Consider the following 18,399-nt stretch of genomic DNA (forward strand, 5'->3'; position numbering starts at 1 on the left):
ACTTTTTGACGAGTTGTATGCTTTTAGGGAGTATACGACGCCTACCGGAGACCCAGCAAGCCGCCATTGACAGGAAATTGACCCAGTTTTTAATCTATGGTAATTAGCATCCACAATTAACATCTCATATTTACCTAAGTTTTAATCTCATATGGCAGTAAAAAAACACAAAACAAATAATTGTGGGTATGGACAAGTGGTGCAATGGTGCAGCGTTGCAGTGATACTCCAAATGCCTAACCGTTCTAAATGACTCAACAATATATATCAAATTTTATAGTGAACAATTTAGGGAAACTAATTTCAAATGATGAAATTCCTTCGACAAAAAGGTATCATGTGCTGGAGACTTAATTTTTATATAAATAATTGTCAATACAATATTGTCTAAACTCATGAATGAAGGTGCATCTTCTTTATGAAGATGCCTTCATATACTACTTAATCCAAGAGAAACAAGTTGTTTTCTACATCGAAAAGAAAACCCTCAATATGTATAAGAACCCTTGAGAATGACTGAAAAGCATTGCATTGTGGTGTAAGTTGCTATCGCTTATCGTCCTTCAATCATTGTAATGCTAGCTTCATTTTTGGAGGAATTTGTATTCTCAGAGTGTGGTTGAGGATAATGAGCTGTGTTTTGGATAGTGAATACAGGCAGTTTAGGTTGTGGACCATCTTTCTCACTACTTAACATCAAAGCTATATCTGCCATGGTTGGCCTATCCACAGCATTGTCTTGTACACACAGAAGCCCGATATGTATGCATTTTAGTACTTCCAATGAGGAATACGAATCGCCCAATATTTCATCTACCAACTCCAACCCCCTGCCTTCATTCCACAAGTTCCATGCCTGAAAAAGGAATCACATATATGGTTTAAGTTATATGAAACTATGAAAGACACTGCATGCTCATGAGTTCACATTTTACAGTAGATGTTAAGAGTATGAACTTACATAGGCTAGAAAGCCTAGCTGTTGGTCATATAAAGAGAAGCTGGTATTCTTCTTGCTGCTAATAATCTCCAACATCAAAACCCCGAAGCTGTAGACATCAGATTTTTCAGAAAAAATCCCCCCCATGGCATACTCAGGAGACATGTAGCCACTGCATATAGCAAACTAATTAATTAGTATGTAACTATTCAACATATTGGAGATTAGGAAGAAAATGATTCTTACCGTGTTCCCACAACTTTTTGAGTATTTTCTAGATTTTGTGTTCCTTCAATTATGCGTGCTAATCCAAAATCTGAAATTTTTGGATTCATTTTCTCATCCAAGAGAATGTTGCTGACTTTCAGATCTCTATGTATTACCTTCACATACGAATCATGATGAAGATAAAGAAGCCCTCTAGCAATACCCTGAATAATATTAAAGCGTGTCACCCAATCAAGCACGGCTCTCTTCCTCGTATCTGATCAAATAATCAACGCACCTAGTTAGTGTAATCAGTAAAGGTTTTTTTATAGATCACGACTCTCATGTATGTTTCAATGAAATATCATGAGACTGCTACCATTTCAAAACTTGGTTAACACCAGATTTCTATCCTTGTTGTAATATATTGCTAGGAAATGCAGACACAGCTATATGAAAAGTAGTAGTGAATGCATCATAGATTTCTGAGTTGAACACACAGTAGAGATTATATTATACAGACGCATTCAATATCTAGTAGTTCTCTGCATTATTTTTGACAGCCGCATTCAATATATAATATATATCTAATAGTTTAGATCTAGAAAGTACTGACTGATGGAGTTTGTCTCTTGGTAATTTATTTCATGTGACTATTCATAGCTTTATGGTAGTATGTCGCTGTGAATTTGTGATTCCAAAACCCATATATTGCTAAGGTTCAATTCTTCAGACTTCTTAGATGAGAAAAGATAGGTGAGATTCTACTTTTTCAAAGAAATTTTAATGGTTATCCCAAGTTTGACATTTAAAAACATCTAAGAGATGAAAGATTATATTGAAATATTAAGAAGATAAGTGAAGATGAGTTTTGCAATGCAACTGAACATGCATAAAACACTATTGAAACTAACCGAATAGAAAAGTATCCAAGCTTTTGTTTGGCATGAACTCGTAAATCAGTAACTTCTCATCCTCTTTAACGCAGCAACCCATGATCCTAACTAGATTTTTATGTTGAAGATTGGAGATCAACAACATCTCGTTCTTGAACTCTTCAATGCCTTGTCCTGAGCTACTAGATAGTCTCTTTACAGCTACTTCCTTCCCATCTTGTAGCATACCCTATAAATCACGAGCTCCACAATTTATTAACTGAAGTCATGTTTGTTTCTTGTACTTGTCGAAATTAGATATATAGTATCCTTGAGAAAGAAAGTACCTTATAGACTGGGCCAAATCCTCCTTGCCCAAGTTTGTTTGCGAGACTGAAATTGTTTGTAGCAATTAGTATGCTATCAAAATCATATATCTTTAGCTCTGAGGGATCATGCTTTCCTATATATTCTCGGAGACCATCTCTTGAACTCTTAATCATACCAGTCGATTTAAAGTTCTGTCCTGTTTCCATAAATAACATCGAACACTGAGTTGGAGCCAAACAACAAAGCAACATTCGGATGCCAATGAATAAAGAAAACAAAAACATACTCCTATGAAGTTATTAATGAAAGTTATACTGATTTCATTTTATATTTAAAAAGAGAGCAGAGAGATAATGTGCTAATGCATGAATTGGTTTATTTCTTACTCTTCTGGTTAGCTTGCCTCCTGTAAAATCCGAATACTATGGCTGCCAAGATACTCACAAAACCAATAGCTGTAAGGCTGGCGATTAACTTTATTGGCTTTCCTTCACCTGAAAAAAGGAGAGACAAAATGAACTTACAATACAAACACAAGCATGAAACAGAAAATTAAGAAAAGAGATTGTCGTAAGAGTTATGCAAGCACTACTATCAGTTACCTAGTTCGGAGCGTGCTAGGCGAATATAAATATCTACTCCGACAGATGCCGAAAACTGCTGTATATCAATAAGATCTTTGGACCACACCAAACACCCTATATTATTGACAAATGCATAAGCAAGGCAAGAACAGTTGGTTAGGCACCGTAATTTGCAGTCGTCGGACGTTTCTTCAGCATTGAAAGCAGTAATGAACTCATGAGAATCTGGTATTTTCAACTTCACCATCTTCCAAAACCCATCATCACCAACTTGTTTTCCTCTTGATGAGACTGATTTATTTGTTTGTCTCTCACAAAACAATTTGGTCTGCCTCACACACCCTCCTGTCCAGTTTCCTTTGCTCCATTGCGCGCTTGACTTCGGTACAAAACCTTTCAAACACCTACAGATTGGAGATGCAGAAGCTTTGCAAACTCCAAAAGGTCCACAAGCTCCATAAATGTCACATGCATTCTTAGGTGTCTGCCAATAAACATACCACTTCCCATCATTCTTCGAAAATGTAAGCCTCACTATTCCTTCCGGAGATATGTATATGTATGCCACAGGTTTGTCATATAAACTATAAGAAAAATCTTGCGTGCCCTGCTTTAAGTTATCATCTACACTAAATCCATTTATATATCGATGATCCATTTCTGGTACACCAATGAAGCTTGACTTATCCCACGGTCCACTTCTCCAGTAAGGAACTGAATGTGAATCATTTGATCCATTATTTATCCAAATGAACACTTGTGACGGCGTCTGTGGCGCCAATCCAAGCAAGAATCTCCCTGGTGATGGATCATTCTCTGCTTTCCAAGAACTCAAGAAGTTCCCCTTTCCAGACTTATCGTAACGCAAAACCATGTTTGGCAGGACTGTGTCACCAGGATGATCAAAGCTCTGCCATAAGTCAGCTCCCAGATGATCATTGACAACAAAGTTTCCATTGTCTAAAAGAACTGCAGCAACTGAACTATTATCCAATGATGACACCAAAGAAGTAACATTGGTAGACCAAATAGACTTCTGTTTCCCATCAACAAGCTTCAGATTCCCATTGCTGCTAACAGTCAAGCTCGCCGAGGTGTCTGTAGCTGCAAGAGGATTTTCTCTGTTGGCCACCCATACAACTTTTCGCGGAGATATATCTTTGTGCCATATCCCCACATACTTGTTAGCAGAGTTATTAGGACTGAAGAAGCCTAACTCAAAAATGTGGCCAGGGGAAACTAGAGTTTGTCCCTGCGCTAATGGTTGCGAAGGAGTTATCTTAACAATGTCAGCGCAATGATAATGGGATGGAAGCAAGCTGAATAAGAAAATCAGAAGGAAGAAGAACATGGAGCCATTTAAAGCACAGACGCTTCTGGTTCTAATATCCATTGGCATCCCAATAGGTTGTCAAACAATAATGGACCTTCATAATTAAATGCTACTCTTATACTAGTGCTCAAGTTCAATTGCTTACAAACTTCTGTCAATATCGAAATAGATGCGCATTTTGAAACTTAGTGAATTTCCTTGCCTAACTTGGGGACAGAGGTGACAAATGCTTCCAAAGTCATCCCTCAAAGAACAGTACGTCTTGCACTTCGATCCAGAAAGATCCAGAAATTGCACCGTGTCATTCCCATCGACCATTGTAAGAACAATCAACAAGTTGCCCTAACCTTATCGGGCCCATACAAACGTGACAATATTCCTCTTGTATAGCATGGAGTTAAATTAAAATACCTTGGCAGTAGTGCGTGCGATTCCCTTATTTCGTATGTGGGACTACACTACAGCATGGTTTTAGTCCCAGTAGTCAAAAAATTACATTCTTCTCCAATGCAGTCCACTTGTGCGGCCGGCAAAGTTCACATCGCACTGAACCAGCAAGTGCATTCACTGTCCAAGAGTGAAATCAACGCATTGCACTTAGTCAAGTCTTTCCACTTCGACTAGAACCACAAACTTAATTGCTACGTACCTCTACTGTGAGTCTGTGAGCGCAAGATGTGAAGAAACCCCGACTGGGCTATAGGCGGTAGGGACTCCAAAGTCAAATCTTTCTAGGCTTTTGAGAATCTGATAATAGCTTCATGAAAAAAAGCCTCGAATATGATTCGTCAGTGCAATGGTGACTAAAAACAAGGCAGTGTATTATTTCAAGTTTTCAACGCAATTCTTTGGACAGGTGCTAGATTTCATAAGATTTATGTTTCAGTTATTTTTCCCGTTGAATAAATGGAAACTTGGGACCCCTACAAGGAAATCATAAACATAATAAAAAAAAGGAAAAAAAAATTCTCGGTGCGGTTATCTTCAAGTAGGGTGGTAGACTTGGGGCATATCGAATCTATCGGAACTTTAAAAAAAGAATATTTTGATATATCAGGAATATTTTGAAGAAAAAAAATTAATAGAGTCAATTTATTGAATTTACATATAATAAATATGAATGTCAACTTTATCTACATCAAAAAAGAGACTTTATATGATTGAAAAGTAGCTCGCTGATTTACAAAAGTACTATAATTGTTGATTTCTTCTCACCCAGATTCGTCTTGAGGGAATTTCTCCTCCTTCACATTCCATTCGAGAGGATTACTCCTCACCTAGATTCCCTTCGAGGAGATTACTCCTCACTCAGATTCACTTTGAGGGGATTTCTCCTCACCCAGATTGTTCTTGAGGGGATTATTCCTCACTTATATTCGCTTTGAGGGGATTTCTTCTCACACAAATTCCCTTTTAGGGAATTATTTCTCTCCTAGATTTGCATTGAGGGGATTTCTCATTTTCTCCTCACCCAAATCCGCCTTTAGAAGTTTCACCTCGAGGCATTTTTCCCAAACAGGTTGCATTGCCTCTCTATTAGGTCATTTCTTGACTAGAAACTGTTCTTAAAATTTTACACCCCCACGTAACCTACATATCTCATAATGTATGTTTCTCTGTAATAATTGAGTAATTTTTTTTATTTTTTGTTTCTCTCGTCAGATTTTACAGATATTTCTTCATTATATCGGGATATATCCTAAATATCTTATATATCGTCATATCGAGGATATTTGATTTGACGATGTCAGATAAATTTTACAAAAACGGTGGAGGGTAGGATTAGATATTTTCCCTCTATGATATATCAGTCCCTCCAAAAGAGATATATCAGGGGATATATCAGAAATATGGCAGATATTTCAATCATTGACTTGCGGTTCTATTACTCTAGATTTTCTTGATTCGATATCTTGATTTTGCATTTTTCAAAATTAAATGTGACTAAAACGTTTGAGAATCATTATTTCTGTCTTAAACATAAGTAATGAATGAAGACGCCTATTTTTCAAGCCCAAATACCTCGTAGCATTTCGAAGACCTTCCTGTCGCAATCCGTGGTAGCAATGCGTCGGGCTCGGAGGCAAGTGTAGATTAGGGAACTTGAAGAGCCACGCCAGAATGCGCCGTCTATTATTGGGCTTCGACGTGCTAGAGAAAGTGAGGAGATAACCATCTCTCTCAAGAAACTGCGACTTAGCCTAGTTGTTGGTAAAAAAAAAAAAAAAAACTAGATGCAGTGATCATATAATTGAGGCACCTGCTGGTGCTACTACTGACCATCCAAAGCCGAAGAGAGAGGCCGCCATGTAAGAAGTTTAAACAAGCTGTCATATGGTATAGCATGGAACAGCAAAACTGCCAAGAATGATGATGATTACGACAAGAAGATCACAAGGAAAAGTAAGAATACCAACTTGTTGCCCAGTGATTACACACATTTATATGCTTGTAGTTATATCTAAAACACTATAATAAACTAATTCTCAAGTTAATTAATAGGAGTTACAAAAAGGGTTTTTTACTTCAACAGTGTCTGAACTCTTCGAGGACTTTTGAAATGATACCTGAACTTTCAAAGTTATCAATGTGATACCTGGACTCATTTTTTGGTATCAATGTCGTACCTGCGGTCGATTTCCGTCACAGAACCGTTAACTATGATCACGTGCCCAGCACGTGAGGCACTTAATGAGGTTAAAAGACTAATTTACCCTCAAAAGTATATACTTCAACAGTGCCTGAACTCTTCAAGGACTTTTAAAATGATACCTGAACTTTCAAAGTTATCAATGTGATACCTGAACTCATTTTTTCATATCAACATCGTACCTGCGGTCGATTTCCGTCACAGAACCATTAACTATGACCACGTGCCCAGCACGTGAGGCACAAAATAAGGGTAAAAATGACTTTTCCCACTTCCTTTAGTTCTTCACGTGTCCCGTCATACCTTCAGTTCTTCTTCTCCATTTCTATTTCCTTTTTCATCTGCAAAATGCAATCAGATGGGATGATGACATTTCCTAGCAAAATGCAAAACCCAAAGCAAAACTTGAATCCAATTCTCTGATGGACAGACACCGCCGGAGACTCCATCTCGTCGGAGTTCTCCAAGCACAACTTGCTCGACGGCTTTGCTTCTCTGAATTTATTGCAAGCCGGAGTGGTGTAGACTGTTTCACGACTCTTGGCCTCCAGATCTGAGACTTGGAATTTACTTGAGATTTCAGAAAGAGGGATCAGAGAGAGAGAGAGAATATGGCCGGCGGCAATCCAGACCTTCTTGTGCAGCTTGCCGGAGATATGACGGAGGCAGGCCACGCTGTCGTGGCACTCGGCTTGCTCACCGCAACTAACATCACAGCATAAGTTCATGAATTTCAAAAATAGTCCGTGTCTTTGTAATTGAATCAAAATTTGCAAAAGTGAAGAGACTGAGAGTCTCTCTCTTTCTCTCTCTCAACAGCGGCGAAAAGGCGAAGGATGGTGATGATGGGAGAAAACCCAAAACTGATTTTTCCGCGACTGCGTGTCTGTGTATAACTATATATATCTGTATATGATTTATCGAACAATGGGGCAATGATCATTTCACTGATTCCAGCTTCTAATCAATTTGTCCAAAAAAGAACCGGCCTTTGGTTATTTGCGGCTGTAATATCAGTACTTAGTGGGAGCATCGGACGAGGTACTCCGGCGAGGCAATCGGCGGCGATCGGGGCGGGTGAGGAACAATCTGAGGGTTTTACGGCGGCAGAGGAGGATGACGGGGCTGGCGGATGGGCTGCGCGTGGGGCTTCAAGCGACGACCGGGCATTGAGTAGCGAGGAGCTTGAATTTTTGCAAGGTAGCCATATCGATCTAGCTGAGTTCAATGTGGTTGTAGTCAGGTAGTGCTTGGAAAGGGTTGGGTGGTTGAGAGAGACGGTGAGATCTGATTTGCGGCCATGGCTTCCAATCGATCAGAGGGGACAAATCAAAGGGAAGAAGACATCGAAAAAGAAAAACAAGAAAGAAAAAAAGAAAGAAAGAAAGAAAGAAAGCAAAAAAAATAAAAAACAATACTTTTGAGGGTAAATTAGTCTTTTAACCTCATTAGTGCCTCACGTGCTGGGCACGTGGTCATAGTTAACGGTTATGTGACGGAAATCAACCGCAGGTACGACGTTGATACGAAAAAATGAGTCCAGGTATCACATTGATAATTTTGAAAGTTCAGGTATCATTTCAAAAGTTCTCGAAGAGTTCAGACACTGTTGAAGTAAAAAACCCCGTGAAGAACTAAAGGAAGTGGGAAAGTCATTTTTACCCTTATTTTGTGCCTCACGTGCTGGGCACGTGGTCATAGTTAAAGGTTCTGTGACGGAAATCGACCGCAGGTACGACGTTGATACGAAAAAATGAGTTCAGGTATCACATTGATAACTTTGAAAGTTCAGGTATCATTTCAAAAGTCCTCGAAGAGTTCAGACACTGTTGAAGTAAAAAACCCTTACAAAAATAAGACAAATTGATGGAAAAATAGAATTATCAACAAAAGGACAAAGTAGTCGACGTGAGTCAACCACAATCAATGTCATCATCTAGTAAGAGAAACCAATTATCTTTGACGTTGTGTGAGAAGTTAGAGAGTTAATTGAAGCATGCAGCCCCTGGTCTAGTTTTGGCTTATCCATTAAGCCCCTGACACGTGACTTTTCTATTAATCTTTTATTTTCTCCTATCTCTCCCAGCCACCCATGATCTCACCAACCATCTTTTCCTTTAAAATCACAGCCATCAATTAATTATAATCTCATCCTTCTTCCTTTGCGACCATGACCGTACCCATAATATATGTACCACCGCAGCCAATCCTTTTAGAGTTCTAGCCTTCCTTCAGACACAGAGCGCCGCACCACCATTTTTTTCTCAAAGGGGAGAGCTGCTGTCCTCTCCCTCCTTTCCTTCTATTTTTCTTATTTTGTTTAGTTTTCTTATGCACATTTAGATGACTACTCACACAAGATTCAAGGATTCATCAAGAGACTTTAATCTCTACAAGATTTAAGACTTAAGTAATTGTCGGAGTTATAATTCAAGACTAGCCATGCTAGCTTTTTAGCTATTTGTGAGTATTCTTATTTTCTCCTACACTTCTCTACTATTTTATCTTCGAATTTTGTAATTTTGATGTTTATAATTATGGATTGTGAGTAATTTCATTATTGGGGGATAGGGTTGTGTGCCCTAGCCTAAATTTTGTGTAAAAGATGTTTAATTTAGTGTACGTAATGATACACTTTTATATTATCGATACTTATATCAATTAGTGTTGGATTGAAATGCATGTCTAGGAGCTTAGTCAACTCTAGGATATGTATTTTGAGCATATCTAAGATGGTGGTAGAGGCTTGACCCCCTCTAATTTCTAAGCTAGAAATCCCCAATTTCGTATTCGAGGGGTTATAAGCATGATGATTTACATCCGTTGCATGATTGAGCAGGTGGATTACTTAGTAGTCTAATTCCCGATCTTTACGCCGATTAGAGTGTGTTAGTGACCCTTGAACCGGCTCTAACACTCTCTAATTGAGTTAGTACGTGTGACCTTTGAACCGGCACATTAATACCAAAATGGGAATTTATGATCCTTGAGCCTTGAACCGCCTTGGATATGACTACTGCCAAAGTACGAAATATGCATCTACATTAATTAGATTAGCTTCGGACATATAAAATTTGGATGAAGGAGTCTCCTTAGCACCCAACATTCTTATTCATATTGTTTACACTCTTATTATTTTCTTTGCATTTTTATTCGTTGCGTTACATTTCATTACTTTTTTTTTTATTAATCATAAATCAACTCCTAAAATATTGAACTCTTTGACTCACTGTAAACAATCACTACTATAGGCTCTTAGTTTTGATTAGGCTTTGGTAAAACCAAAGTCGAGCGTTGCTAAGACTTGGTGCCATAGATTAACATTTTTCTTTGGTATGCTAAGTATCTTTATTTCCGATCATGTAAGGATTGTGGGTTAGCCACTAATCCCTGTGGTACGATAATTTTGGGCATAATACTTCTCTATCTTGACAATGATACGTACGCTTGCGTAAATGTGTATCAAGTCACCGAAGTTGTTAGCTGCTGAAGATGGTGCTAACTCTGACCCTAAGGGGAAGGAGTTGCCTCTATTTTAGTTCCTTTGCTAGTAGACATTTTGGATGCAAGTCTTTTTTAGGTAGGATTAAATATCTATAAGCTTTCCTAGGATGTTTCTAGTTATTAATTGTATCACAATTGCGTGTCGGCAAATTAGACTAGATGCTTTTTCCTTAGAAAGCGAGGTTTGTCTTGCTTAGTTAGGCTTACTTTCAGCGAATGTCCCTTTAGCCTTTAATGAGTTTAGTATTGGTTTAGGTAGGTTTCTGCAGGTTCTTTTTGACCGGTTTGCTTATTTAAGTGCATGTTAGACTCTAACATGTTTTATGGCTTGATTACTAATATATTAATTCCTATTAAAAAAAAAATTGAATGAAGATGCCTTCTAAAAATATTCCAAAAGCAAGCAGTTGAAAAACAAGCCTGTTTAGTGTTACTGTGGATCGAGGCCTGAAAACCCAACTCCAATCTTGTACATCACAGTAGTTATATAAAGTATAAACATAATTTAGATCAGATATTAGTCATATTACAACCAAAGAGTGACACAACCATTCACATTACATATACAGTAATATAGGTTGTTATATGTAAGAATTGTTGCAACCAAATTAACATTCCCTGTATCTTTGAGTTTTGGAGGATTTGTTGCAATCTCAAATAAGGAGAATAATGTATATAATAGTGGAAAACAATGTATAAAGTATACAATCAAGTTCCTCGCTAGTATCTAATTCTGGGAACCTCCATATACTCTCATCGGAGAAAAGAAGTTAAAAGGAAAACCTTCAGAATGGCCAAAAATCATTGCATTTTGGTGCAACAATTTGCTGTCACGTACTTATCATCCTTCAATCACTGTAATGGTAGCTTCATTCGTGGAGGAATTAGTATGTCTATACAGCGGTTGAGGATGAAAAAAATGAGTTTCGGATAGTGAATACATGCCTCTTAGGTTGTTGACCATCTTTCTCGCTACTTAGCATTAAAGCTATATCCTTCATGGTTGGTCTATCCACAACATTATCTTGTACACAAAGAAGCCCAATGTGCACACATTTTAGTACTTCTGATGAGGAAGATGAATCATCCAATACTTCATCCACCAATTCCAATCCCCTGCCTTCATACCACAAGTTCCATGCTTGAAAAAAAAAAATACATAGTTGTTGTCAAGAATTGGTAAAAAATTGTTGTATTCAGCGTCATATTTATGGTCTAAGCTATATGAAATAGCTCGACACTAAAACTCACTATTTTACATTGAACTTACATAGGCTAGAAAGCCTAGCTGTTGGTCAGGGGTCGTCTTGGGTACCTTGGTGTTTGCCATACCCTTATTTTTTTATTTTTTTGACTTTTAGTAAATTAATATAGTGGAAACCTATTGAACTGGTAAACAAGTTACCCAATTAAATATCGACATGTGTCATTTAAAAAAATAAAATTTACCATATTAACAACACACTCTGTCTTGATATGTAACATTGTTAAAAATCATGTAACAAGTATTGTCAAAATAATAAATTACACATAGTTGAACTACAATTACGACTTATGACAGCAGTTGTTGTGGTTATTGTAATTGAGTGATCAAAGATGTAAATATCATATTTGGACAACTTTTATCAAATTTAGAACCTTGATTATCAAGTGGAGAAGATCCTTACAATACTGAGTTGTTACATATCTTTTGGTCTAATTTTAATTTTACCATGTTCACAACACAAATGTTGTCGGAATTGTAAAATGGTTGGTAATCTTGTAAATGGTATAGTTTTTGAAGTAATTACTACAATCAGAACAAAAGTTACCGCTTTTACACCAATAGTTGCGAGTTATGGTAAAATATGTAGTGATTGAGTAATTATTCCATTAATGATAAAAATATAAAGATTTACCACTTTGACAACAAATTTGTTGTTGCACTTGTTAAATTGTCCATAAATTAGTACATTAGTTTAAGTTGAGTAATTACTATAAATAGGACAAAAGTTACCACTTTTACATCAATTGTTGTGATTGTGGTAAAATGTGTAGTCATTGTAGTAATCATTTCATTACTGATAAAAACATAAAGATTTACCACTCTGACAACAAATTTGTTGTCATACTTGTTAAATTGTCTATAAATTAGTATATTAGTTTAGGTGGAGTAATTACTACAAATAGAACAAAAGTTACCGCTTTTACATCAAGTGTTGTGGGTTGTGATAAAATGTGTAGTCATTGTAGTAATAATTTCACTAATGATAAAAACATAAAGATTCATACATGTTCTATTTTATATAATATTTACCACTTTGAGGACACATGTGGTAATTAGAAAAAAAATTTGCATTAAAGTAAATAAGGTCTTCGTTAGAGAAAAGTAGGTTCTCATTTGAGTAATTAAGTCCTAAAAGTGGTAATTAATTGTAATAGGTTCTCATTAGAGTAAAGAAGATTCTCATTTGAGTAAATGAGTCCTAAAGTAGGTTCTCATTTGACTACATTTAAAACAAATATTATTTATTTTTACACTAATTGTTGTCGTTGTCGTAAAATGCATGTAAAAAGAATTATATTTGGTTAAGGAAACTACTAATGATATAATTAATTGGTAATAAAGATTACTTAACTAATACTAATTTTGCGAACTTAGGTTAGAAGTTTTTTGTTTTTAATAAGGAAAAAACGTAATTTTCAATTGTGTAATTGTCCACTAATAACAAGCATTAATTCACTAATAATAAAATTAGTTAGTAATATAGACTATTTAACTAAAAGTAATTCGGTGAACCTAGGATAGAAGGTTCTTTTAATTTTTTTTGAAAAAGGAAAAATCATAATTGTCAATTGTCAATTGATAATCAAACATTAATTGGCTTTATTGTTTTCACTATCTTTATTAATTGTTTTCAATTCAATTAGTAATTTAGTAGTTTGTGTTACCAAAAGAATTAAAAAGGCTAAGGGCTAAACAAGTTACCAATTTGTTAAATATTTTGAACAATTGGATATATTACTAATCCAATGGTCCAAAATATTTAACGAAATGTGGGTATGGCAAACACCAAGGTACCCAAGAATTCTCCCTGTTGGTCATATAAAAAAAAGCTGTTATTCTTCTTGCTACTAATAATCTCCAGTACCAATACCCTAAAGCTATAGACATCAGATTTTTTTCAGAAAATATCCCACCCATGGCATACTCTGGAGACATATAGCCACTGTGTTGAAAACTCATTAGTATGAAACTGGTTTCTAAATTAAAGAAAAATACCGTGTAACTAAAAGAACTGATTCTTACCGTGTTTCCACAACCTTCTGAGTATTTTCTAGACACTGTGTTCCTTCAACTATGCGTGCCAATCCAAAATCTGAAATTTTTGGGTTTATTTTCTCATCCAAGGGATTGTTGCTGACTTTCAGATCTCTATGTATTACCTTCACATAGGAATCATAATGGAGATAAAAAAAGCCCTCTAGTAACACCCTGAATAATATTAAAGCGTTTATCCCAATCAAGCTCTCCTCTCCTCATTGGATCTAAGTCAAATGAAAATACTCCCATTAGAATGTAGTCAGCAATGGTTATTCATATTTCCAATGCATTCAGTGATTCAGCAATGAGCATGATGCAAAGAATTTTCGTCAAAAGACTTCAATTCTAGCCTTCGTCCTCTGGTTGAAACTAGATTTCTAATCAAGCCTTTAATTGTTAGGAAATGCAGATAGTGGTAGGAATATTTGTGCATGCATGAATAATAGAGAAATTTAGGAACAGAATAAACACAGACAGTAAAAAGGGAGAACACATTTCATCATCTGATAGTTATGAGTAGGGGTGGGCACTTGATCCCGAAATCCCGAACCCGACCCGGTCCCGTGCCGAAAACTGGCGGGACGGGACGGTTTGAAATCCTGAAAATTTACTATTTGGTCCCGTCCCGACCCGTCCCGTTAAAACGGGACGGGCTTCGGGACGGAAAGTTGGAATCCCGAAAAGACCCGTCCCGTCCCGTTTTATTTTCATTTAATCTATTTTTCTTACTTTTCTATTTATATGGCATTTGATTGGTTGATTTTGAGTCTATAGTCCTAACATGTACTCGAGCACACCGGATTATTCTGATCCCTTCAATGAGTTCAATCTTCACTCGGTCATTCCTTCACGCGATCACTCTCATTCTCGATTTCTCTCACAGCACCCAGCCACCCACCGTTCCAAGCTTAGAACCCTAGATCCCCAATTCATCATTCATCAATTCGTCCTCTTGCTTTGTTGTTCCGATCGGATCTGAAGCAAGACTGCTCTGCTCTCTGATCAGGTACCACTCTTTCAGCTTCTTTGATTATTATTCGTCTGCTCTGATCAGGTACCACTTATGAGCATTAAATTCGCAGTGCTGCTTGTCTTGCTTAATCAAAATCGATGATTCTCTGTGTGGGGAATGCTATATACACACGCAGCTGAGTGTGTGTTAGCCACACTCAGCCATCTGTCACATTTTCATTTGATAAAGGAATAACTCAGTCAACACACTTCTCTCTCCTCATGTGCCATATGTTTTGGGTCAATTTTACCCTTTTGTCTCTCCTCATGTGCTGAAATTTCTTCGGCCTATTCCCTCTTCTCTCTCTCTCTTCCTACCCAGACCAAAATTCTCAGCAAATTTTCAATTTGTGTTTCATCTTTCCTTGCTTTCTCTCTTCTAATTTTGTGCCTTCTCTTTAAGCAAGAAGAACCCAATCGTATTTCATCTTTCCTAAATCCCAAATTTCAGTTTTTGCAATGCTCTCTTTGAATTTTCAGATCCCTATACAGGTGGTGACGACGGCGCTCACGGAGGTCATCTCCCTTCTCCGACCATGGAAGTTGGGCTGTTGAGAGGCTTCTGGGGCGCCGAAGCGGGATGGTGGGTCCATGAGATATTGTTGGGTTGCCAGGCGGGTTTGGATGGCTGCGAGACGGTGGAGAAGGAGGAGGTTTTGTGCTTTTCGTCGTTGAGTTATCTGGGATGGTTAGATCCAATACCCAGATCGGAATTCATGGTGGAATTCTTTGGATAAAAAATGGAAGTCGGAGGGAGTGGTGGAGGAGGCAGAGTTCGCTGTGAGATGCAGGGTAAAACTGACCCAAAAAAATGCACATGAGGAGAGAGAAGTGTGTTGACTGAGTTATTCCTTTATCAAATGAAAAAGTGACAGATGGCTGAGTGTGGCTAACACACACTCAGCTGCGTGTGTATGTAGCATTCCCCTTCTCTGTGTATAGATAAAAATGAATTGATTGATGGATAATTTGTCCCATGGAAATTTAGTTCATGTGAAAACTGATACCTTTTTTTTAGTAAAATATAATTGCTACAATTATATTGAACTATTGGCATCTTACTTTAGTAAAGTAAGGTCTCTTTCAAGGTCCCCCAAGGTTGACATTTTATACAGAGTTAAAGACAATAATTACTGCTTTATCCAAAAAAAAGGACAACAATTACTGTTAAAAGAACAAGATAGCAGTATAAGAAACTGCAGCCATCATAAAGTGTCTGTGAAACTAATCGAATAGAAATGTATCCAAGCTTTTGTTTGGCATGAACTCATAAGGCATTGATTTGGGGCTTGAAAAACAGGCTCTCGATGAGAAACCAATGTGATCGTTTTGTGTTGAGGTTTTCCAAGGAGGAAGCTAGAGCGGCCGTAGGATTTTTTTTTTTTTTTTTTTTGGGGGGGGGGGGGGGGGGCATGGTTTTATGGCAGATCCATGTTTGATCTGGCTGAATATGACGAGCTTAGTGAAGATCCTTGAATTGCCACCAGCCTTGATAACCAAAGAGGCGGTGGCAATGGTCGGTGCAACATTGGGACGGGTCATTTAATTAAGCTGGGTATCCGGTGAGGTTCACGTGCTAGGGTTCGGATAACTCATTCCATCTTCGATCCTGTGAAGCAGGCATATCCTTCAATTGTGTTTGAATTTGGGGTTGGAGCGACGGCAACGCTGAGTTTCAGGTATGAGAAGACGATGAGATTTTGTAGGGTATATGGACTACTTGAACACTCACAGCAACGCTGCGGTGGTCGTCCTGATATGTCAGCCATTCATGTTGTTACTGGGGTTCAAAATGTTGTGGTTCAAAGTACTAACCTTAACCCTAACTCTAATTCTGGGGCTAGTGGGGCGTAAGGAAGAGGACAAATTTCGTCGTCAATTTCGGCTAAAATTCATCAGTTAGTCTCTCAGGTTCGAAATCTGAACCCTTTCTAGGCTACCTCTTCTTCTTTCACGTTCTCGCTGTCAGGAATCTCTGCGCAGGAGTTAGCTATCCAGCTGGATAGGCTTAGGGCTCTTGTGGTGCCCAATGTTACAACTTTTCCTGCTCGCTGTACTATCGTAGAGACAATGTAGTTGGAGGGGGGAAAAGGGTTCAGCATTGATGGCCCTTGTTACTTATAGTAAAAGGTCTAAATCAATGGCACCACAGTTGGAAACAACTCCCATTTTATTAGATTTTGAACCTGTGTTGGAAATTCCTCAAAAGACAGGGATGCTGATTATTTATCCTCCAAAGAAACGCAAGGTATGACGGACTCTTAGGGCTCACAATAAGCCGAAGATGAAGGATATCAATCCTTGGAAGCTAGAGTCTGCATATGCCTTAGGTTCTAAGAAGGTGACAAAGAGGAAGGTTAGCTCTGCTGGTGCTAAACATACTCTAGAAATGATTGAAGGGCCTACAAAAGCTATCTCAGCTGTTCCAGGAGAGGAGGACAGGACAATGATTAATGTTAACACTGATCCTGGGGAAGCCCCTCTGCGTAGGGTGGTCCCAGGTGTTATGAAGAGTTAAATACTGGTTACTCCCTATACTTATAGGGTTTCGTCGTTTCAGTCCCTGACCTTCGAATTTCACCTAAAAAGTCCCTGAACTCTCAATTTCCGCTCAATTCGTCCCTGCCGTCAAAAACCTCGGTTATCTTGCTGACGTGGCATTCATTTCACACTAAAATGACGATTATACCCTCACTTACTCTTTTTTTATTATTTATTTTTTTTTCTTTATTTTTTCTTTTCTTTTCACCCCTTCTTCCAGCTCTCTTTCCTCGTTCTCTCTCTCTCTCTCTCTCTCCCCCCCCTTCTGCTTCCAAAGAAGAAGCAGCCACAGCAGCAGCCCAAGTCCTCCCCGGAGAGATCTCCATTTCAGAGATCTCCGGCGACCACAGCTCCAAGAAGCTGAGCAAGAACCCCATCTGGAACTGCGCCGGGATCGCCGCCATCGAGGTCATGAAGATGCTCGGCGTCCGCTCCGTCGGCCTCTCCCTCTCTCTCCAGAAAGGCCTGCCTTTGGGAAGCGGCCTCGGATCAGCGCGGCCAGCACGGCCAGCGCCGCCGTCGCCGTCAACGAGATTTTCGGCAGGAAGCTGGGGGTTGAGGCGCTGGTGCACGCTGGGCTCAAATCGGAGGAGAAGGTCTCCGGCTACCACGCCGATAACATCGCTCCGGCGCTGATGGGAGGCTTCGTTCTGATTCAGAATTATGAGCCGTTGGATTTGCTCCGGTTGAACTTCCCCTTGGATAAAGAGCTAATATTTGTACTGGTGAGCCCCGAATTCGAAGCTCCGACGAAGAAAATGAGGGCGGCGCTGCCGACGGAGATAGGGATGGCCCACCACGTGTGGAATTCCAGCCAGGCCGGAGCGGCAAACCCCAACCGGCCTCTTCCAGTTCAACTCCCTCCGTTCAGACCCAAGCTTTTCTCTTCTCTCATCAGCTCCCTCCGGCGACTCAAGACCTCGACTCGTCAACGTCGCCTCGACCGACTCAGGACACTGCCGCAGCTCCGATGCCGATCGTCGATCTCAAGTCAGATGTCGACAAGTCCAACCCGCAGCTCCGATGCCGGTGGTCGATCTCACGTTCTCTCCACCTCCAGCTACTCCTCCTCCTCTTAACTCCGCCGATCCCGAGGCCCCAATCTCCTTCGATCCTTCAA

The 18,399-nt window shown here is 38.8% G+C and overlaps 1 protein-coding gene and 1 pseudogene across 1 annotated transcript; one reads left to right on the top strand and one right to left on the bottom strand.

The window, feature by feature from the left end:
* Window positions 1-340: 340 nt before the first annotated feature.
* On the bottom strand, window positions 341-4,487 carry LOC133713334 (G-type lectin S-receptor-like serine/threonine-protein kinase At1g61500). The gene is made up of 7 exons (XM_062139337.1): window positions 2,955-4,487; window positions 2,739-2,846; window positions 2,370-2,548; window positions 2,062-2,272; window positions 1,187-1,424; window positions 962-1,112; window positions 341-856 (listed from the first exon to the last, which is right to left on the bottom strand). Exons 1-7 carry the CDS (start codon window positions 4,333-4,335, stop codon window positions 554-556), a joined length of 2,571 nt encoding a protein of 856 aa, XP_061995321.1. The 5' UTR covers window positions 4,336-4,487; the 3' UTR covers window positions 341-553.
* Window positions 4,488-17,022: 12,535 nt separating this feature from the next.
* Window positions 17,023-18,358, top strand: LOC133716108 (homoserine kinase-like; annotated as a pseudogene).
* Window positions 18,359-18,399: the final 41 nt, after the last annotated feature.

The sequence above is a fragment of the Rosa rugosa genome, chromosome 6, assembly GCF_958449725.1.
Source record: "Rosa rugosa chromosome 6, drRosRugo1.1, whole genome shotgun sequence".
NCBI lineage: Eukaryota > Viridiplantae > Streptophyta > Magnoliopsida > Rosales > Rosaceae > Rosa > Rosa rugosa.

Excerpts from the sequence above, each read along its gene's own strand:
- LOC133713334 (XM_062139337.1), bottom strand. The coding sequence starts at position 4,335 with ATGCCAATGGATATTAGAACCAGAAGCGTCTGTGCTTTAAATGGCTCC. Across the intron at positions 2,549-2,738 it reads GAGGCAAGCTAACCAGAAGA|GACAGAACTTTAAATCGACT; the intron begins GTAAGAAATAAA and ends TTATGGAAACAG. Across the intron at positions 1,113-1,186 it reads CAAAAAGTTGTGGGAACACG|TGGCTACATGTCTCCTGAGT; the intron begins GTAAGAATCATT and ends TGCTATATGCAG.